Source organism: Oncorhynchus clarkii, chromosome 3, assembly GCF_045791955.1.
Source record: "Oncorhynchus clarkii lewisi isolate Uvic-CL-2024 chromosome 3, UVic_Ocla_1.0, whole genome shotgun sequence".
NCBI classification, from domain to species: Eukaryota; Metazoa; Chordata; class Actinopteri; order Salmoniformes; family Salmonidae; genus Oncorhynchus; species Oncorhynchus clarkii.
The window spans coordinates 54223399-54246293 of NC_092149.1; the positions used below are offsets into that span (position 1 = coordinate 54223399).

The 22895-nt window shown below is 42.1% G+C and overlaps 1 protein-coding gene across 3 annotated transcripts in view; it reads left to right on the forward strand.

Annotated features, from left to right (window-relative positions):
• The window catches only part of LOC139397992 (myosin IIIB), a 119119-nt gene extending 97856 nt beyond the window's left edge, over window positions 1–21263 (forward strand). For 2 of the 3 annotated variants that reach the window (XM_071144273.1, XM_071144272.1), the window contains 4 exons: window positions 7374–7474; window positions 7845–7891; window positions 8274–8428; window positions 20677–21263. In XM_071144273.1, the coding sequence (XP_071000374.1) occupies window positions 7374–7474; window positions 7845–7891; window positions 8274–8406 (281 nt within the window). In that variant the 3' untranslated portion in view covers window positions 8407–8428; window positions 20677–21263. The remainder of the gene's footprint in view (window positions 1–7373; window positions 7475–7844; window positions 7892–8273; window positions 8429–20676) is intronic. The other variant, XM_071144271.1, reaches the window with a different exon arrangement.
• Window positions 21264–22895: the final 1632 nt, after the last annotated feature.

The window sequence follows — 22895 nt, forward strand, 5'->3', positions numbered from 1 at the left end:
CTCGTTGGCTGGCCCTCGCTTCATACTCATCGCCAAACCCACTGGCTACAGGTTATCTACAAGTCTCTGCTAGGTAAAGCCCCGCCCTATCTCAGCTCGCTGGTCACCATAGCAGCACCCGCGCTCCAGCAGGTATATCTCACTGGTCACCCCCAAAGCCAATTCCTCCTTTGGTCGCCTTTTCTTCTAGTTCTCTGCTGCCACTGACTGGAACAAACTGCAAAAATCACTGAAGCTGGAGATTCCCATCTCCCTCACTAGCTTTAAGAACCAGCTGTCAGAGCAGCTCACAGATAGCCCATCTGCACCTGTTCATAGCCCATCTGTATACAGCCCATCTATCTACCTCATCCCCATACTGTATTTATTTATTTTGCTCCTTTTGCACCACAGTATCTCTACTTGCACATCCATATTTTGCACATCTACCATTCCAGTGTTTAATTGCCATATTGTAATTACTTCGCCACCATGGCCTATTTATTGCCTTAACTCCCTTGTTTGACCTAATTTGCACTCACTGTATATAGACTTTGTATTATTTTTTCTACTCTATTATTGACTGTATGTTTTGTTCATTATATGTGTAACTCTGTGTTGTTGTATGTGTCGAACTGCTATGCTTTATCTTGGCCAGGTCGCAGTTGCAAATGAGAACTTGTTCTCAACTAGCTTACCTGGTTAAATAAAGGTGAAATAAAAAATAATTTAAAAAAATAATTTTGGACAACTTTTACGTTTACTTCACTGCATTCCTAAAGAAATAAAGTACTTTTTACTCCATACATTTTCCTTGACACCCAAAAGTACTCGTTACATTTTGAATGCTTAGCAGGAAAGGAAAATAGTCAATTTTGCACACTTATCAATTGAACATTTGGGCGGCAGGTACCCTAGTGGTTAGAGCGTTGGACTTGTAACCGAAAGGTTGCAAGTTCAAATCCCTAAGCTGACGAGGTACAAATCTGCTGTTGCCACGCCCTGGCCTTAGGTATTCTTTGTTTTCTTTATTATTTTGGTTAGGTCGGGGTGTGACATGGGGGATTTATGTGTTTTCCTGGTCTAGGGGTTTTTGTATGTTTATGGGGCTGTTACCTTTCTAGGTAGTTTGTAAGTATATGGTTGCCTAGATTGGTTCTCAATTAGAGGCAGCTGTCTATCGTTGTCTCTGATTGGGAACCATATTTAGGCAGCCATATTCTGTGGGTACTTTGTGGGTGGTTGTCTTCTGTCTTCGTGTCATTGCACCAGAAAGGACTGTTTCGGTTTTCACATTTGTTGTTTTGTATTTTGTAGTGTTCTCGTGTATGGTCTTTATTAAACATGTTGAACTCTAACCACGCTGCATTTTGGTCCTCCTCTCCTTCAATGGAAGAAAACCGTTACAGTCCTTCTGCCCCTGAACAGGCAGTTAACCCACTGTTCCTAGGCTGTCATTGAAAATAAGAATTTGTTCTTAACTGACTTGCCGAGTTAAAGAAAAAAACATCCCTGGTCATCTCTACTGCCTCTGATCTGGCGGACTCACTACCCACAAAAAATGTCAAATAATAATAATCGTGCAGTCTGGTTTGCTTAATATAAGGAATTTGAAATGATTTATACTTTTACTTTTGATACTTAATGTAATTGCTAAAATATACTTTACTTTTGATACCTACAGTATATTTAAAGCCAAATACATTTAGACTTTTACTCAAGTAGTATTTTACTGGGTGACTTTCACTTTTACTTGATACATTTTCTATTAAGCTATATTTCTTTTTACTCAAGTATGACAATTGGGTACTTTTTCCACCAGGAATACTGAGGGGCGTTTTTTTTTTCTCTGCTTGGCAAAGACGACTTGGCTCTGTTATGAAGAACACTCTCCATTGAGCTAGAGAACAGTCAGTTTAGTAATTCCTTACTTTACTCTCTGGATGAAAAGGGTACTCCCGAGTCCACAAAAATTCTGCTTTCCTCGTCCTTTTTTATTTCACTGCGATTGGTTCATGCAACCGGGCCACTGCTTGCTCTGCCTCCCCATCTTAGGGGAGTGAGTAGCTGGTTAACAACTCTTGACCACCCATGGAGCAGGGCCAAGATATACCAGTTATGTAGCTGTCCTACTGCCAAGTATAAGGAATACTGCGCTGCAGGTGCTTCCTTCTTCCTCTGGCTATATTACCTGACATCTTCTTTCATGGCGCTGGCTGCTCTATTCTGAGAGAGCTCGCTTCCCGCATCTATCCAGACTAGCGTTACAAAGGTTCAGAAACTTTCCTGGAAATTTCCGGAAATTTTCCATTGGAAGTTAAGCCCTGGAGTTTTAGGAATTTTGCTTAAATTCATCAAAAAAGTTAGCTTATAAGAGTGAACCTTTTTTGTGGGATACACATAAGGCAATTCTCGGTCTTGTGGCATATTTTGGTTAAACTATCCCCAATTCAATGGATTTGCAACCCTCTGCAAGCACAGTGCATTCTTCCATCACATGTGCAGTGCACTTTTCCATCACATGTACAGCTGATTCTCAAGATGTTGCACTATTGAGCCCACACAACTACACTGTCTGAGCCAAGGACTACATGCTTTCTGGTAAGTTTTGATTACAGTACTGGTTGGGGTGACATACATGATTTTTTGTTTACTAATAAATAGCAGCCTACAGCAAAGTGTGTTTAAATAATTTGAACTTGTTAACAATTTCTGCTAGTTAGTTTTTGCTACCATATGGGTTTTAGCTTGCTTGAGCCTGCTAACTGAGTGTTAATTCACCTGTTTCCATACATGTTTCATTTGAAAACATTTATCTTACAAAGGAGTTGTTTAATCTAACTGCTTAACTATTTATCTGTACGAATTGAATTTTTATTTATTTTTTCATTTTGTTCTAGTCTTTACAGGAAAATGCCACGGGCGCTATCTGATGTGTGGAGACATTTCACGGCAGCTAATGTAGAAGGGAAAGCTGTGTACATGTGAAGAATGCAACAAAGATGCAGAATCGTCCGGGTTATGGAGGGTTTGGCCGCCAGGGATATCCTTGTCTTGGCTGGCTTCCGGGTTGGATTGGCATTGTGTCAAGAAGCAGTGCAGCTTGGTTGGGTTGTGTTTCGGAGGACGCATGTGTCATGACTTCCATTGAAGTCGGCTCCTCTCCTTGTTCGGGCGGTGTTCGGCGATCGACGTCACTGGCTTTCTAGCCATCGCCGCTCCATTTTTCATATATCTATTTGTTTTGTCTAGTTTCAGTATCTAATCACACTGCATGTATTTAGTCCTCTGTTCCATGTCTTTGTGTGTAATTGTTTATTGTTATGTGGTATGTTCACATGCTAGACTTTTGTTCATGTTCTGTGTTTTGGGCACTTTGATGTCATTTTGTGCTTATTTATTGACCGGAATAAAAGTGCGCCTGTTAACTCTACTCTGCTCTCCTGCACCTGACTTCGCGTACACACCCGTAATAGAATGGCTCTCGACCTTCGCCTCTCCCGATTCCATACGGGAGTTGCAGCGATGAGACAAGACTGTAACTACTACCAATTGGATACCACAAAATTGGGGAGAAAAAAATGGGTGGAAAAAATGTATAATAATAAAATGTAAACAAAAAATATACAGTGCCTTGCGAAAGTATTCGACCCCCTTGAACTTTGCGACCTTTTGCCACATTTCAGGCTTCAAACATAAAGATATAAAACTGTATTTTTTTGTGAAGAATCAACAACAAGTGGGACACAATCATGAAGTGGAACGACATTTATTGGATATTTCAAACTTTTTTAACAAATCAAAAACTGAAAAATTGGGCGTGCAAAATTATTCAGCCCCCTTAAGTTAATACTTTGTAGCGCCACCTTTTGCTGTGATTACAGCTGTAAGTCGCTTGGGGTATGTCTCTATCAGTTTTGCACATCGAGAGACTGAACATTTTTCCCATTCCTCCTTGCAAAACAGCTCGAGCTCAGTGAGGTTGGATGGAGAGCATTTGTGAACAGCAGTTTTCAGTTCTTTCCACAGATTCTCGATTGGATTCTATTCTGGACTTTGACTTGGCCATTCTAACACCTGGATATGTTTATTTTTGAACCATTCCATTGTAGATTTTGCTTTATGTTTTGGATCATTGTCTTGTTGGAAGACAAATCTCCGTCCCAGTCTCAGGTCTTTTGCAGACTCCATCAGGTTTTCTTCCAGAATTATCCTGTATTTGGCTCCATCCATCTTCCCATCAATTTTAACCATCTTCCCTGTCCCTGCTGAAGAAAAGCAAGCCCAAACCATGATGCTGCCACCACCATGTTTGACAGTGGGGATGGTGTGTTCAGCTGTGTTGCTTTTACGCCAAACATAACGTTTTGCATTGTTGCCAAAAAGTTCAATTTTGGTTTCATCTGACCAGAGCACCTTCTTCCACATGTTTGGTGTGTCTCCCAGGTGGCTTGTGGCAAACTTTAAACAACACTTTTTATGGATATCTTTAAGAAATGGCTTTCTTCTTGCCACTCTTCCATAAAGGCCAGATTTGTGCAATATACGACTGATTGTTGTCCTATGGACAGAGTCTCCCACCTCAGCTGTAGATCTCTGCAGTTCATCCAGAGTGATCATGGGCCTCTTGGCTGCATCTCTGATCAGTCTTCTCCTTGTATGAGCTGAAAGTTTAGAGGGACGGCCAGGTCTTGGTAGATTTGCAGTGGTCTGATACTCCTTCCATTTCAATATTATCGCTTGCACAGTGCTCCTTGGGATGTTTAAAGCTTGGGAAATCTTTTTGTATCCAAATCCGGCTTTAAACTTCTTCACAACAGTATCTCGGACCTGCCTGGTGTGTTCCTTCATGATGCTCTCTGCGCTTTTAACGGACCTCTGAGACTATCACAGTGCAGGTGCATTTATACGGAGACTTGATTACACACAGGTGGATTGTATTTATCATCATTAGTCATTTAGGTCAACATTGGATCATTCAGAAATCCTCACTGAACTTCTGGAGAGAGTTTGCTGCACTGAAAGTAAAGGGGCTGAATAATTTTGCACGCCCAATTTTTCAGTTTTTTATTTGTTAAAAAAGTTTGAAATATCCAATAAATGTTGTTCCACTTCATGATTGTGTCCCACTTGTTGTTGATTCTTCACAAAAAAATACAGTTTTATATCTTTATGTTTGAAGCCTGAAATGTGGCAAAAGGTCGCAAAGTTCAAGGGAGCCGAATACTTTCGCAAGGCACTGTATATAAGAAATAGACGTTGCGCGTGATGTTCCCCAATGCTGGAAGGGGGCCCCGAGTGAAAAGGTTTGGGAACCCCTTCCCTAGTGAACTCAGATGCTTTAGTCTTCGGGGCATAGCCAATGAGAGAGAACGAAAAAAGGAAAGAGACAGGCCCGCAACTCTTGGAAAAGAGTGCCAGCCCATTTTGTACGCTCTCTGTTTTACAGTTGGTGCGTTTTTGTCATGGAGAAGTTGTGACAAGGCAGATTGTTCCTCCCTACACTCCGTTTTCCATGGTCCTATGCGCTTTGCAGGACTTTTTTTTCCCATTGTTGCACCTTGGAGCCTATGGCTTTTTACGTATTGCCTTCCCTAGAAGGGCGCCCTAGTCGTCGTCCAGTACGTGCAGTTCGCATTAACTTGGATCGTAGGAGTGCTCGGGCAAGGGTGTCATGCTCTTCGCTCATTGGGCAACGCTGTTCCCTTTTCAATGATATCCTGCCGGATCATGGGGACAATAATATTTATTTACAAAGCGAGGGTGAAAGCCTTCGAAGGGGCCTGGAAAGGCTCGCTAGTAAAGAGGGCATCCTCTGTTTTTTGGGGCATTTCTCATTCAACTGAGATTGTATGCATCTTATATTGGGCTTCCCCTTACTTTGTTATTAGTTTTTCCCCCATTGGGTTGTCTCTGCACCTTTTCGGCACCACCGGGAGATGCTGATGTTGTGACTACCCTGGCATCGGCGAGCATGTTTTGTGATACGGGAATTGGCCATATACCCACATGTGAGATATCCAAACTAATAATTGAAAGAGAACTTAAGGTTACTTGCTTAACCCCAGTTCTCTGATATTATGAGTGAGATATCTCACCACATTCCCCTGCTCGCATGAGCGTGAGGAAGAGAAACATGCTTGAGAAGAACCAGAGGGCGGGAAAGTGGCTCCTTTAATGGAAGTGAGGGTCTCCCCTCATCCTCCACTCTACCTGTCTGTCTCCAACAGACGCTTTTGATAGGTACTTCCAAGAGAGTAGGCGGTCCTAGCGAACCTCCATGTGCGATATCTCGCTCATAATATCAGAGAACCGGGGTTACGCAAGGAACCTTACGTTTTGTTTTTAATGAAGAAGGTTGATTCTCTCCACCCTGTTTATATATCTATAAACAACAGCATTGGAGAGAAGTTGTGCCCTGACTCTTTGGGACAAGAGATCTTTCTGACTGCTCCCTGATAAACCAAATATCTACATTAGAAGTGCAGACATAGAAATGACAGCATCTCCATGGGCATTTTCAAGGTTGTGTGAATTTAGTAAATCTACGCTGGTTTGAATAACATCAGGAAAGCAGAAGGAGTGGAGGAAAAAACTCTTGAGCTTTGATGTATAGGATTGAGATGTGATGAGGTCTGTTCAAAGTGAGTACAAAGTAGTGTTAAGCTGCAAAAAGTAAATGCAGCTTTAGTCAAGGTTGGGAAGCTGAAGTAACAGGAGATGATGAAGGAATGTCCTGTCTCACCCAAAACGAAGGGTAGAAGATGAAACGCTGTCTGGCATTAAAAATAGATGCTTCGTTGTAAAGGTGTCTGAGTTTTAAAACACTTTTTTTTTTTTTTCAACTCTGAAATCTTGAAACTTGGTCATAGAGTTGTAGAAAATATTTAAATTGTCTCATGCTTGATTGATCAGGTGATTGTGTAAGCTGGGTCATTATCTATTGCAAAAGCCTACCATGTTATATCACCATTATGAATAATAAATAGTAACAATCATGCGGCTTTGAACATGAAAAGAAAACAACATGAAATTGGCAAGGCTACAGTCTTCTGCTTCAAGAAGTGGATCTGAATTTGAGTCATTGATCTGCTCATGCCATATTGGCATAGTTAGCTCTGAGAGCTTGGTTTTCCTCGAGTCCCATAGAGGGGAATAAACCCCATTGACATGACTGTGGGAATATTTGCTTTTCACCTCGTCTTTTACAGCTTTTATGGTTTTTATGCCTTTATCATTTGTTGTGAGGTTTGTTACCTCATTGTGTTTTGTTCCAGTGCAATCTGAATGCATCTCAGTGTGTAGTGGTTATCCATTGGGGCTGTTACCACACTGTGTATCAGTGCTGGAGTGTTGTTACTGTGCTGTTTCTCAGTGATTTGTCTCTGTTGCAGGTCCAGTGCTCAAGCTGCAGCAGCGAACCCCTCGCCGGCGGGGCCAGCAGCCCAAACTGCTGAACAGCCCTGAAGACAGTCTCTATTACAACCAGCTAAATGTGAGTTCAAAGTGGCGATAAAGTCCTTTGTCTGACTTTGGTTCCAGATGATAATACAATTAAATCTACCTGTGCCAGACCCTCGAGCCCCACCCCCACGCATCTCTGCCTCTTGTCTTGAACATGTGCTTATGTTCTTTATCTGTTGCTTTCATGTCAGGATGTCTGCCTTCACGGTGAATAATTGATGTGGTTTATCAAAGCTGAGCAAGATGCATGCTTCATCAGGCTCACTTGAGCCCTTTGATCCCCAAAAATTATGCTTCTGATATTATCAGCATCTGCTCGCATTCAACACAAAATCACTTTGAATTAAAAATGAATGACTCTCTGCTCATCTTTTTGACTGTGCTCTTGGCCCTTTCCACAGAGAACTCTGGATTACCAGGGGAGCAAGAGGAAGCCGAGAAAACTTGGGTAAATAACTGCTTTCCTACTTACAGCAACTCTAAACAGAGCAGGCCCTTTGTGGAATAGAAGAATCCAGAAATGGATTTTGTTTTCCTATCATGTAAATGGAGTGCTGAAAATAACAGAGCTTTTTACAAGCTCATTTGTGTCAGTAGAGAGGGCTACATATTAAGGCTTTGTCAGCATGCTAATTTTAATTGTTGATGGTCTGACTTGTATTTGTAAATGAAAGCCTGGTTTATAGTCTACCAGGTTAACTCCTCACTGCCTTATCTTTGTTAGATATCATTGCTCTTATTTAAGTGAAATGTTCTGCTTTTTCTGGTCAGAGGCATTTTAGAAGAGCAGTCTATTTTCCCTCATACCCTCCCTGTCTTGAACATCACAGCCAAATCAAAGTACTGGATGGAGAGGATGAGTACTACAAATTATTGTCAAAGGTGGAATCAATCCCTGAGGAAGACTATTTGACCGGGCCCCCTCCCACCCTGTCAAGAGGGCCACTCGTCAGTCAGAGCTGAGTCTTACAACCCCTGTCAACCGGTACGAGTCAAAGAGCACTAGCCAGACACATACTGAAATAACATTTCCTCCATATGCACCATGTATAACAAGGGCCAGTGATGTACAAGAGACCAGAGTAAATGTCTGTTCGTTTAAAATAATTACTAATGATGCTCCCCTTGTGGGATAGGCTGTGTGTGTATTTGGATGAAGACAAAAGCCACAGTTAAGATTGTTGAATATAGTTCTGCTACCATGTTTTCATTAGCAGTTCCTTGTACATTGCCACCTCCCCCACACACCTCTCAATTTAAGCAGATAGGCTCCAGTAATGTAGGGATTAGTTATGGTGTCGTTCAATCGTCTTCAGGCTTGTTTTTCTATCTGGTTCACACAAGAGACTCATCTTAGGAAAAATATTTGTCTTTCAAAATCCTGACAAATGGTACATGAAAATGACACTGCTGTTTTGTGGCAGAGAAATATATATATTGAATCATGTTTTTTTTTCTATAAAGTTTCATTGTCACTGAACATTTCACAATAGACCAAGACTCCATTAACAGCAAGCTCGGGCCAAATTAGAGCTCAGATGGAAATCTGGCATGGAACCAGACTCTGAGAACAAGACAGGTGCCCATCATCCTCAGTCAGTGCAGTGTTCATAAAGTTGTAAACATTTAATGGTCACTGAATCAATTCTCTGTTCACTGTGGTATAATAAAGTTACAGTTCAAGTCTCCTCGCTGAAAAGCTGCATTGAGAGCATAGAGATATCACGTGAAAAGTCAATGTTATACTTTGACAATTTTGCAGTGAATTTTTCAATGATGGTTGCAATATGTGATTATCATTATACCAAGGAGTGAGTGGTATATGCTGTGTACTAGAACCTCTAAAACATTTCCTGTCTAAAAGCAAACAGAGAGCTAGTCGTAACTCTGAATTTCACCCAAAGTATAGAAATTTCCTTTTAAGATGTGTCGGAAATGCAGGGCTGGCAAGTTGATCTGTAGTGCTTTTTTTTCCCCTGATTTGCATATCATTTACTGCATCTTCTTTTGTTGACACCCCAGGGCCCAAGCTGAGATTCTGATCTTAATAGGAAGAGTAGGGTGGTATGACTGAAGATCCCTTGTACTCAGCGGGGAAAACATTAGAGCTCTGTCTAGATAGCAGGACCATCCACAGACAGTACAGGGTTTACTCTGGTTTCAGAAGCTTTAGGTGGCCATCGGTGAGGAAGACTACATACCGTGAGGGTCAGAACTAAGTCGAGTTGCATTCAGGTTTTGTGGGATTATCTAACGTTTAACAGTTAGCTGTGTCTTTCTTTCACATTGTGAGACATACTATACTTATATACACTAATAATGTTATTCATGCCTGCTTAAATAATGAATTGAAAGATTATTGGCTATTAATAAGTCAGAATCCAGTCTTGATGAGTGGCAGCTAAAGAAAAGAGTTTACTCTTGTCGGACCAAATTTCAAGTACCAATAAGATCTGCTTAGTTCCTCTAATGTCAAAGAAAGAAACATACTTTTTGATTCAATTTGTAAATCTCTTCTACCAGAGAAGTTACAAATGAGATGCCCTTTGAGATTGAAACTTTGGCTGAATGAAGTATGTCAAAGCAAGGGAATGTACAACAGTGAACTAAGTCTGAGACTCAATCTCTGATATAATTTGACCACAAATACTGACATTAAAATTAATAGTTGATATTATTTATTACATTTTTTATTTTATTATTTAAGAAATATTGGTACATTGTATTACAGTATTTTTGTCACGCCCTGATCTGTTTCACCTGTTCCTGTGATTGTCTCCACCCCCTCCAGGTGTCACTTATTTCCCCCAGTGTATTTATCCCTGTGTTTCCTGTCTCTCTGTGCCAGTTCGTCTTGTATGTTTAGTCAAGTCAACCAGTGTGTACTTCCCATACTCCTTTTGCTATTCTCCTTTTTCTAGTCCTCCCGGTTTTCACCCTTGCCTGTTTCTGGAGTCTGTACCCGCCTGCTAAACAATTCTGCCTGCCTTGACCACGAGCCTGTCTGCCACTCTGTACCTCCTGGACTCTGATCTGGTTTTGACCTTTTTGCCTGTCCACGACCGGATTATTAAACATTGTAAGACTCCAACCATCTGCCTCCTGTGTCTGCATTTGAGTCTCGCCTTGTGCCTTGATAGTACGAACTGGCCATGACAGACCCAGCAGACTTGGACCAGCTCCGCCACGTTATCTCCCTGCAGGGACCCACCATTAGGAGACATGAGGAGTTGGTACAGGGCCTTTTGGAAGGGCTCAGGTCCTTGACGGAACGCCACAACCATGGGTTAAAGGCTATTATGGAGCAATTTAGGGAGTTAGCTCAGAGGCTGCCTGCCTCCTCTGAAAAACTTAAATCACCCAGTAATTTTTACCCTATCTGTGGTGAGTTTGTACAGCCTATCCCGGGTCCCCGAGAACCCCTCTTACCTCCTCCGGAGCGATATTTGGGGAATCCTGGTACCTGCCAGGGCTTTCTTTCTCAGTGCTCGCTTATTTTTGAGCTACAGCCATCTTCGTTTCCTTCAGACAGATTGAATATAGCGTATATTATTACGCTAATATCGGGAAGGGCGCTCTCCTGGTCTACGGCAGTTTGGGAGCAACAATCTGCCATTTGTGGTCATCTGGAGGAATTCATGGCAGAAGTGAGAAAGGTATTTGAGTCTCTGGTTTCCGGGAGAATGGTGGCCAGTAAACTGCTTGACTTATGTCAAAACTCCCATAGTGTGGCAGACTACGCGTTTGATTTTTGCACGTTGGCCGCCGAGAGTGCCTGGAGTCTCTTTTCAATACTTTTTTGCGCGGATTATCTGAGGAGGTAAAGGATGAGCTAGCTGCTCGGGAATTGCCGATGGATCTCGACTCCCTTATCGCCCTTACCATTAAAATTGATGGACGTCTAAGGGAACGTAAGAGTGAAAGGAGGTCTAGTCTCGGGCACACTTGTGCACCCGCTATGGCGCATTCACCTCCAAGGAAATTCTCAAGTTTCCGAAGGCAGCTCTTCCGAGAAGATTCGAAGCCACCTGAGCCCCCTCGGGAATCTACGACGGGTGAGTTGGATACTCCTGAGCCTATGCAATTGGGAAGAGCTAGGTTGTCAGTTGGGGAACGCTCACGAAGGATGAATAATAACTGTTGTCTGTACTGTGGAGGGGCAGGACATTTTATAGCTACCTGCCCTATTAGGAAACTCTTGTCTCTAGTGGGTACCAGTACTATGGTGAGTCAGACTGGGAGTTCCCTAATTCCCATCACCCGCACACCCCTCTTTTTGTTCTTGTGCTGTGGGGAGACCAATCTAAGTCTCTCTGAGTGCTCATTGACTCTGGGGCTGATGAAAGTTTTATGGATGCCACGATAGCTTCGGAGCTTGGTATTCCCACTCAGCCTCTCTCTGTGCCAATGGACGCTAGGGCACTGTACGGCCGCTCTATAGGGGAAGTCACTCATAGTACTGTGCCCATTCAATTATGGGTTTCTGGTAGCCACAGTGAGACAATACAGTTCCTCCTCATTGCATCTCCCCATTTTCCGGTTGTATTGGGATTTTCCTGGCTTCAAAAGCACAATCCGATGATTGATTGGACCACAAGCTCCATCCTGGGTTGGAGCCCATTTTGCCATTCCCACTACCTTCAAGCAGCACAGCCATCCTCAAGTCGTCTTCCTCAGGATGTTAGCAAGACTGTGGATGTCTCTGCTATCCCCACAGAATACCATGACCTCCTGGAAGTGTTCAGTAAGGCACGTGCTACTTCCCTTCCCCCGCACTGTCCTTTATGATTGTGCCATTGATTTTCTCCCAGGCACTACACCACCTCTGGGTCGATTGTATTCTCTGTCTGGACCAGACACCAAAGATATGGAGGAGTTCATAGAGGACTCTCTGGCCACTGGGGCCGTCCATCCATCTGCATCTCCTGCTAGCGCAGGGTTTTTCTTTGTGGAGAAGAAGGACAAGACCCTGCGTCCGTGCATTGACTACCGTGGACTTAATGACATTACTATCAAGAGTCGTTACCCCCGACCTCTCCTCGGCGTTTGAACCTCTCCAGGGGGCCACCATATTTTCCAAGTTGGACCTTCGAAATGCCTACCACCTGGTTCGGAAACGCAGGGGGGATGAGTGGAAGACTGCCGTCAACACAGCCAGTGGACATTATGAGTACCAGGTCTTGCCATTTGGACTCACCAGCTCCCCCGCTGTTTTCCAGGCTTTGGTCATTGATGGGCTTCAGGACATGCTAAACCGGTTTGTGTACCTTGACGACATCCAGTTTTTTCCCCGATCTGCAACAAGAACATGTTCTTCATGTCAGACAGTTCCTTCAGCTCCTCCTGGAGAACCAACTGTTCGTGAAAGCCGAGAAGTGTGAGTTCCACCGCTCTGCAATCACCTTACTGGGATATGTCATTGCTGAGTGCAATGTTCAGATGGATCCTGGAAAGGTGAAAGCAGTGGTGGATTGGCCTCAACCAACGTCCAGGGTGCAGTTGCAATGGTTTCTTGGGTTTGCAACTACAGCACACTGGTGGCCCCCCTCTCGGCACTCACCTCGCCCAATATACCTTTCAACGTCTTTCAACAATGCCTTTGTGGACCTGAAGCATCGGTTCACAACTGCACCCATCCTCATCCATCCGGACCCCTCGCGGAATTTGTGGTGGAAGTGGATGCTTCGGATGTTGGAGTGGGGGCCATCCTGTCCCAGCAATCTGCCCAGGATCAGAAGCTTCATCCCTGTGCCTTCCTATCCCATCGTCTCAACCCTGCTGAAACGAACTACGATGTTGGCAACCGAGAACTGCTGGTGGTGAGGTGGATGGCGTTGGAAGAGTGGAGGCACTGGCTGGAAGGAGCAGAACAGCCATTCCTGGTCCTGCCGACCATAAAAACTTGGAATATCAGCAAGCGCCAAGCGCCTCAACTCCATGCAGGCTCCTGTTCACCAGATTTAACTTCACCATCTCCTACCGCCCAGGGTCAAAGAATGTGAAGCCTGATGCCCTCTCCCGCCTATACAGTTCCTCTGCCACACCCTCGACCTCTAAAACCATTCTCCCTACCTCATGCCTTGCTGCCACTGCGGATTGGGGTATTGAGAACCTGGTCCGCGAGGCACAACTCTCCCAGCCTGGACCTGAAGGGGACCCGGCTAATCGGCTGTGTGTCCCGGTCCCAGGTCCTGTAATGGGCTCATTCCTCCAGGCTGACCTGTCATCCAGGGTCCCGTCGTACACTAGCCTTCCTCCGACAACGTTTCTGGTGGCCCACAATGGTTCCTGATGTCTCTGCATTTGTCGCAGCATGCACAGTGTGTGCTCAGAATGTGTATTGTCATGCCCTGATCTGTTACACCTGTTCCTGTGATTGTCTCCACCCCTTCTAGGCGTCGCTTATTTTCCACAGTATATTTATCCCTGTGTTTCCTGTCTCTCTCTACCAGTCTTGTATGTTTAGTCAAGTCAACCAGCGTGTTTTTCCCGTACTCCTTTTGCTATTCTCCTTTTTCTAGTCCTCCCGGTTTTGACCCTTGCCTGTTTCTGGAGTCTGTACCTGCCTGCCTGACCATTCTGCCTGCCTTGACCACGATCCTATCTGCCACTCTGTACCTCCTGGACTCTAATCTGGTTTTGACCTTTTTGACTGTCTACGACCATTTTCTTGCCTAACCCTTTGGATTACGTTGTAAGACTCCAACCATCTGCCTCCTGTGTCTGCATCTAGGTCTCGCCTTGTGCCTTAGTAATTTTACATTTCAACACTGCGCTGAGAGTATTTCATATGGAAATTGCAAGAAAAATACCCCAAGAATCATTGGCCTCATAATGTTGCTTTGGCGATTGTGCAGTTAGTTCAAAAGCACTTCACCTCCGGTTGTGCAGCAACGGATCCAGCAGTAATTATAATACTAGTTGTGCATTACCCCCTTACTTGGGATATTTTGTTCCTCTGAAGACCGGATGAAATAGGTCACCACAGCACCCAATAGATCGTCTTAAAAGTACACTGAATCAATTAAGTGTGATCGTGCTCCCTTGATTATTTTGGCCCTGTTTAACCATGGAGAGGAATTTCAAATAGGCTTACTAGTTTTAATAACAAGGTTGGATTGTGGTAACATATGGTGCTGTAAGTGGGTGTTACTTTCTCTCTTTCTCTCTGCCAAATCAAGTCCCTGGCTGATTGTCTGCCTGAGCATATGAGAGGAGGTGAGCTGTGGATGTAACAAGCTTGGGTACTTGATTATGTGTCGTATGGTAAACGATGTTACACCGTTTGTTCTTAGCTTAGAATATGCCTGCCAAAGTAGCCGTGGTGGTGTTGGACGGAGAGGTGGACACCAACCAGACTCTGTGTGTGTGTGTGTGTGTGTGTGTGTGTGTGTGTGTGTGTGTGTGTGTGTGTGTGTGTGTGTGTGTGTGTGTGTGTGTGTGTGTGTGTGTGTGTGTGTGTGTGTGTGTGTGTGTGTGTGTGTGTGTGTGCGCGTGTGACAGGTAAAGGCTTGAGGTCTGCCACCTGTTTTGTTTATTACCTCTTCATAAAACCCAGCTCCCTTTTGTTTTTCCATCGTTAAATCTGCCTGCATCTGGTGGAACAGAGGATTCCTTTAATGTGGTTAACATTACCACTGATGTTATTCTTGCCATTTTAACTATTTGCTCCAAACACAGGGCTCCTGAGTGGCGCGGTGATCTAAGACACTGCATCTCAGTACTAGATGCGTCACTACAGACCCTGTTTCGATTCCAGGCTGTATCAAAACAGGCCGTGATTGGGAGTCCCATAGGGTGGCGCACAATTGTCCCAGCGTCGTCCAGGTTAGGGTTTGGCTGTAAATAACAATTTGTTCTTAACTGACTTGCCTAATTAAATAACGTTTTTTTTAAAACCTACAGCCAGCCTAGAAACATTCATATCAGCTAAGTATCATACTACCACCACCTATCTGATATCTCAAGCTACAGCCTTTACAAATTATGAAAAGCTTTTATTTTCCACAGCAGGCACGTTTACCTTTTCTCCTAATAGTGATGTCTTACTAATAGTGATGTCTTACTTCAAAGAGCAAACACGATTAAGCCAACATTGTCCTGTTTCTATATCCTTTGAGTTCAAAGGGAGAGTTTTTGAATATCAATGTTTCTTCAGAAGTCTTTGCAGACACACTCTGTTTTAATTAAGTTTATGTGCTTTTGATATACAGATGTTTAGCTTTGCATTAAAGAATTTCAACAGGGACCCAAGTAGACATATGGTAATAATTTGAATATGATCATGCATTTCTATCTTAAGTTACGGCTTATGTCAGGGCTTTTAATTCGTCATTTTTTGTGTGTTTTTTGGTGATATTGTTTTCTTCTACTTTGGTGGGGTGGGAGTGCATTGTGGGCTGAACAGGTGCGTTAAAGTCTTACCTTACTCTATGATGCTCTTAGCAAGCTAATGATTGAAGAAATGGGCAGGCATGAATGTCAAACAGATGTCAGATGTGTTGAGGGTTCTGTGCAAAAGAACATTCCCTGAAGAGTGCATTAATAAAGAAACTGGTTGAGCCAGGGAGAGAGAATACAGAGTAAAGAGGGATAGAGGGAAGAAGGAGATAAAAGAGTCTGTTGAGTACGCACATCAAAGGCATCTTAATGACAAGGGATGCCATTAGGGTTACAGTGGCTTTTGTTTCAGCTTCCTCACACCTGCAATTTGTTGAGGGCATTCTATGCACAGTTGAGATGCTCACATTTGCATGAATAGAAAATGCATGAATAGAAAATGTATGCATGATGGGATAGAGAGGACCTTTCCTGGAAAGTTTCCCCCTGTAATTTGGGTAGCTAATGACCGGTTCTCCTCAGAAGACTTTTATTTGAGAAACGTGCCCTCCTACATTTGTACCTGTATACAGGTTGAAAATGGCAGATTCTAGCACTGATAAGCGCCTAAATTGGAAAGCAGTGGCTACACAGTAACATGCTATACATGATGTCAGAGCTCAGGGTCTCCGCTTCACAGCCCTGTATGGGTTTTGACTGACAGCCGTCGTTAACTTGAGAGCCATCCTCCGGCTAATTGGGCAACATTTGCAAATGTTTTGTTGTCTTAGTTGGGGAAATGCTGTACATTTTGAGGACTATATGTATTTTAAAACATGAGACGTTGAGGATTATAATAAATACCGCTTTGAAGTCATATAAGCGATCCAAACACGTCCAAACGTTCACTTCCCATTTCCATATCATAAAACTCATGTAATACGGTGTCAACATTTATGATCATTATGTTTGATGTACAAGATGACATGGCGTTATACCCTGGGCTGTCCTTAACAGAATGAGCCTATGTTTGTTGTAATGTGAAGAAAATTTGCCGCGGCCCACGCATCTGAATGCACTCATGACGTCATTCTATGCGCACCAAAATCTGCTTCTCTGAATTGCCTTGTGAAAGCCTAACAATGTAAAATCATATTTTATCATTTAGCTAGTCATGTTGGCAAAAGGAACAAGCTTTGAAATTATGCCCACCTGACCCAGATTGCGGGTTATAATGGACTGTTTTTGGATTGCTTAAAACAACAACAGTAATTGTGTGTAGGCGGGGATGCAGGGCTGTTCCAAACAAAACAACTACAAGTGTGCTTGCTCAAGTTCCTCAACGGCACAGCTAGGAGAGCCCCCCCCCCCCCCCCCCCAAAAAAAGCACCTCATAGTTGAAGACTCTCTTCTTTGAGTCATAAGAATGTATTGAAATAACTTTGGAGATGTGTACACTTTGGAGAGTTGTGTGGCCACTTGGAAACCCCAGTTTGACGTCTCACTCAAACCCTTATCATTTTTTTCTCTTATGTTGCACCTACCCCAAATTATCCAATAATATTCTTATCATGTTACTGGATGTATCTAGAGTATTTTCAGTTTTCGTTATTAACAAATGCAGCAAAAAGTACAGTACATGTGAAATGCACATAAAATCAACAATGTAATGTTTGGAATCAGTCTTGTCTCGGGTGAGCTGTTGTGTCCTCACCTTTAGTCTAATAATTTTCCCATAATCTCCAAACTGTTCCCATTTAATTGCAACCATGGTTATGCATATGATTTTTATATTTCTTCTGTAATTAACATTTCAATTTAGCCCTATCCATATAGGCCAATTCTCACGAGTGTAAGGGGTTTTAAGCTAGCAATGGAATATACAAAACAGCGTGAGGAAACCACATTCATCCTGTATCCTACAAAATGTGTTTACCTAAAAAGTTGTTGTGTTGGAATGGGGCTTGACAAATCAGAGCATGAAATTCTGATTAGCCTCTCTCAGTTTGTGGACTGAACGGGGGCACAAGCAGACTTGGCATGGCCAAAGGTGTAACCTGTTTTGTTTTGCCTCGGCACTGCTCGGCCCAGATGGTGTGACCAGCTGCCATAGAATAAACGCTTGGCGGGAAACAGTGTGAGAATCACTGTGGCCTTGTTGTAGTTTGGGAGGCAAAATGGGGAAATGTGTCTTTCTGCCACCGCCAAGAGAAATAGGATCCTATCACCTGGTGCTTCATGAAACAACCTGATTTTACTGTAGATCACATTCTCATCCGATGCATCCGTGACTTGACTGGTTGAAATGTAGGCTTTTATAAGAAAAAATGTCCACTTCTTATGACACAAGATATAGTATAACACATATACAGTACCAGTCAAAGGTTTGGAGAAACCTACTCATGCCAGGGTTTTTCTTTATTATTTTTTTTATTTTCTACATTGTAGAATTATTTTGAAGACAACAAAACGGAGAAATTACACGTATGTAATCATGTAGTAACCAAAAAAAGTGTTAAACAAATCAAAATATATTTTATATTTGAGATTCTTCGAAGTAGCCACCATTTGCCTTGATGCACACTCTTGGCATTCTCTCAACCAGCTTCACCTGGAATGCTTTTCCAACAGTCTTGAAGGAGTTCCTACATACCCTGAGCACTTGTTGGCTGCTTTTCCTTCACTCCACGGTCCAACTCATCCCAAACCATCTCAATTGGATTGAGGTCGGGTGATTGTGGAGGCCAGGTTATCTGATGCAGCACTCCATCACTCTCGGTCAAGTAGCCCTTACACAGCCTTACACAGGAGGTGTGTTGTGTCATTGTCTTGTTGAAAAACAAATGATAGTCTTGCTAAGCACAAATTAGATGGGATGGTGTATCGCTGCAGAACGCTGTGGTAGCCATGCTGGTTAAGTGTGCCTTGAATTCTAAATAAATCACAGACCGTGTCACCAGCAAAGCACCCCCACACCATAACACCTCCTCCTCCATGCTTCACGGTGGGAACTACACAAGCGGAGATCATCTGTTCACCTACTCTGCATCTCACAAAGACATGGTGGTTGGATCCAGAAATCTCAAATTTGGACTCATCAGACTAAAGGACATATTTCCACTGGTCTAATGTCCATTGTTCATGTTTCTTGGCCCAAGCAAGTCTCTTCTTCTTACTGGTGTCCTTTAGTAGTGGCTTCTTTACAGCAATTTGACCATGAGAGCCAGTTTCATCATAGCGCTTGATGATTTTTGCGACTGCACTTGAAGAAACTTTAAAAGTTCTTGAAATGTTCCGTTTTGGCTGACCTTCATGTCTTAAAATGATGATTCACTGTCATTTCTCTTTGCTTATTTGAGCTGTTCTTGCCTTAATATGGACTTGGTCTTTTACCAAATAGGGGTTTCTTTTGTATACCACCCCTACTGTGTCACAACACAACTGGCTCAAACGTATTAAGAAGGAAAGAAATTCCACAAACTTTTAACAAGGCACACTTGTTAATTGAAATGCATTCCAGGTGACTACCTCATGAAGCTGGTTGATAGAATGCCAAGAGTGTGCAAAGCTGTCATCAAGGCAAAGGGTGGCTACTTTGAAGAATCTCAAATATAAAATGTATTTTGATTTGTTTAGCACTTTTTTGGTTACTACATGATTCCATATGTGTTATTTCATAGTTTTGATGTCTTCACTATTATTCTACAACATAGAAAATAGTAACAATAAAGAAATAACCTTGAATGAGTAGGTGTGTCCAAACTTTTGAATGGTACTGTATATAAGTAAGAACATTACACAATGTTTCTACATTATGAAGTTAGACAAGCTAGTCTTTCTACATGTTGTATTGGCTTGACCACATGTCAATCTGCTCATATCTGAGTAGTGAGAACTTTCACATGCAGTAAGTTCGTCAGCAAGATGTGCTCTTGTCCCTGGCTGGCATATCACTCAGCCTAATTGCCTCCTGATATGATATCTCTGTTCCTCATCTTTCCTGGCAGATCAGGCTGTGACCCTGAGAATTATTATGTGAGGGCTGGATTACCACACGCAGGGTGGGCTGAGTAGGTGAAATGACCTGTCCCTCCTTCCTTGACCTCGGGCCAGCCTGCACATTGCCATGGCTTTGCTTTTGAAAATGCAGAGATCCTCTGCTTCATAGGTTGGGGGAGAAACGAGAGTTGTATCGCATTGCAGGGAAAATCTTGAATATTAGTGAGACCAAAGTTGGAGCTCTTCTATGTTGGGGGCTGTGAACAATGGCAGCTTTCTGTCAGAGAGCAACTTCAAAGGTCTGCTGAGTGACTGCTCTGAGTTACACTTTGTTGTAGATCACTGAGGAAACTCACAGATGTTTTCTCATAGGAGACGCCATTATAGCGGCTCAAGTATCCAGTAGCCTCAAGCGCCTCTCTTGCTTTCTCCCTCTCAGCCCCCCTCTCTCTGCCTCTCATGTCTCTCGTGTGAGACAGATGTGGAACCTGTTTTCTCTCCCAACTGTCCAGAGAATATGAATAGTTAAAAAGGGGTTCATGTTGTGGCATTACCCCCCAACTCCTTCACAGCTGCAGTTCTAACTGTCAATGTGTTCAATGCTATAAGACCGGATGCAACTACACTTTCACTTACACCACATATTTGCAATTTTGGAGGGAATACTTGTTCCTGAAATGTGAAACATGCCCTTTGAATAAAAGTGAATAGTCAAAAATGTTGTATATAGATGAAATAAGCCATTGTGTCTATAAGCCATTGTGCCTGGAAATGACCGCTCTGTCCTCTGAAAAAGCATTTCAGTGTTTAATTTCCATGTCTTAATTCTCTGGACTTGAAGTCAACTATGTTCAAGTAATACAAAAGGAATTTATGACATATTGTAAACTGGCTTGGTCTCTCTTTCTTTTACAGATTGCTTTCTTTAAACCTGACGTCAACCAAAAAGAACTGTATATTTTGTCCGCCTTGAATTGTACTGTATATTGTAATGACCATGGATGATTTCTTTTCCTGTAAGTGAATGTGAAAGCTGTGTTTTTCTTAAGTGATTGTGTGTTTACGTGTCTGCATTCTGATTAGCAATATGAATTGCCCCAAAAAAGTGATTGTGAAGGCCATGATCAATAGTCTTCGTTGATGTCACTTATCCAAAAACATGAACTTGATATGAAATTGTAAATAGCATGGTTTATCATACAACTCGTGCTAAATCATTTACCTTAAGTCACCTTTAGTGTAATGGCTGGCTTTAATTGCTATTATTTTTTCAACGTATTCCACTCTATACAGTGTAATGTCAAATCGCAGCTTATTGTAAACTTGTAATTCACCCCCATGTGGAGTCAGTTGTAGCCAGTAGTACTTGCAGATAGGCATTTTTTGGTGAACTCGCTGCATACTGATTTTACATGTACATGTTCTCACTATCTTTCTTTGTATCAACATTGTTTTGTACCATTCTAATAAAGTGATTAAAACAAATCAAAGATACAACATTACTCAAATCTTTGCCTTTTGTTTGAACTGTCAGTAGGCCTACCACACAGGCATCTGTCACATGTACAGTACAATATGCATTCATAGTTATAGACCGTTTTTATGCCACAAATGTATGTTTTTAGACTATATAGAATATCAAACTATATGAATATTTGAATTTGAGTTACTTATTGTTGGTTGTAAATGTAGTACACTAATAGAATTCATGTAAAAACAATAAGGCACTTGCTCTTCCTCAAGCCATGTTTAAACTTTATATGAGCAAACACCAGTTCTATGGAAGTCTCTTTTGTAGTTCAATATAGTTTAGTGGATTAGTGGTGAGATTATTTTTGGAAAATGAAGATTGCTGTGCACTATATTATGCAGCAATAATGTGCGTAGGAAATGACATCCTTATTGACATGTGTAACTTGGTCTTCATTGACCATAGTTGTAAATACGATTAATTTAGGCATCAGGCCTAAACTAATTTCATATATTCAGTGTAGCTTCCCCACTCTTGCAAGCAAGCAGCCTATGGCTTTGCAGAGAAACAGGGTTTCTGCGTGGCCCAACAGGACTCCCCCTTTCCCCCATGACTGTGTAGAGCCGTGGGAGAGGACCGGAACATTAATCCCTTCAAAGGAACAGATCTCATTCTAAATCAGCCGCTCCAAAGTATTTGAGAGGACAGTGATTGTTTCTGCAGGGAAGCTTGATAATGATCACTGCGTTGATATAAAAGAAAACTTCCATTGCTCTACAGTTGAAGTTGACTAGACTACAACAGTTTTACCAAAGTTTTTGAAATTATTTTCAGTGATGTATTTTGCTGTTACTTAATGAGATGGTTTATAATTCCTATTAGAAAATATATTCCTTTATAACAACAAAAACCTTAGTTTGTTTCTTTGTTTTATTTCATCTATTTCCAAATACTTTCTGTCATTCTGAAGGCACTAAGGTCTTATATGCTCATGTTGTTGCAACCTGGTCTCAGAGCATTTTGTGTTATTATATACGTACATTCGAGACACTCCCAATAAGGTCTTATATAGTGATGTTGTTGCAACCTGCTCTCAGAGCATTTTGTATTATTCTGTACATAAATCCGAGACACTCCATTTAGTATGATATGTTACGGTTTGTATGTTTACATAAGACAGATGATTATAAGGCAAAGGTCTAGCAACCCAAATGTCGCAAGTTAGAATATCATCACGGACAACTTTTACATTTAGCTAATTAGCAACTAGGGGAAAGTTGTGAGTTCGAATCACCTCACAGACAATTTTAGCTAATTAGCAACTTTTAAACGACTTACTATTTTTAACTACTGAGCATGTTAACTAACCCAAACCCTAACCTTAACCCTTCACCTAACCCTAACCTTAACCCTTTTAACTAACCCTAACCTCAACCCTTTAACCTAACTCCTAAACTTAACCCTAACGCCTAAAACCTAGCCTAGTTAAAATATCGTAATATATCACACGTTTGCAAATTCATAACATATCACACGTTGTGTAAATTCGTTACATATTGTATGTTTTTCAAATTCGTAACTTATAACGCAGTTTGCAAATTCGTAACATATAATTAGTTTTATAAATTCGTAACATATAATGCGAATTGTAATTCGTAACATG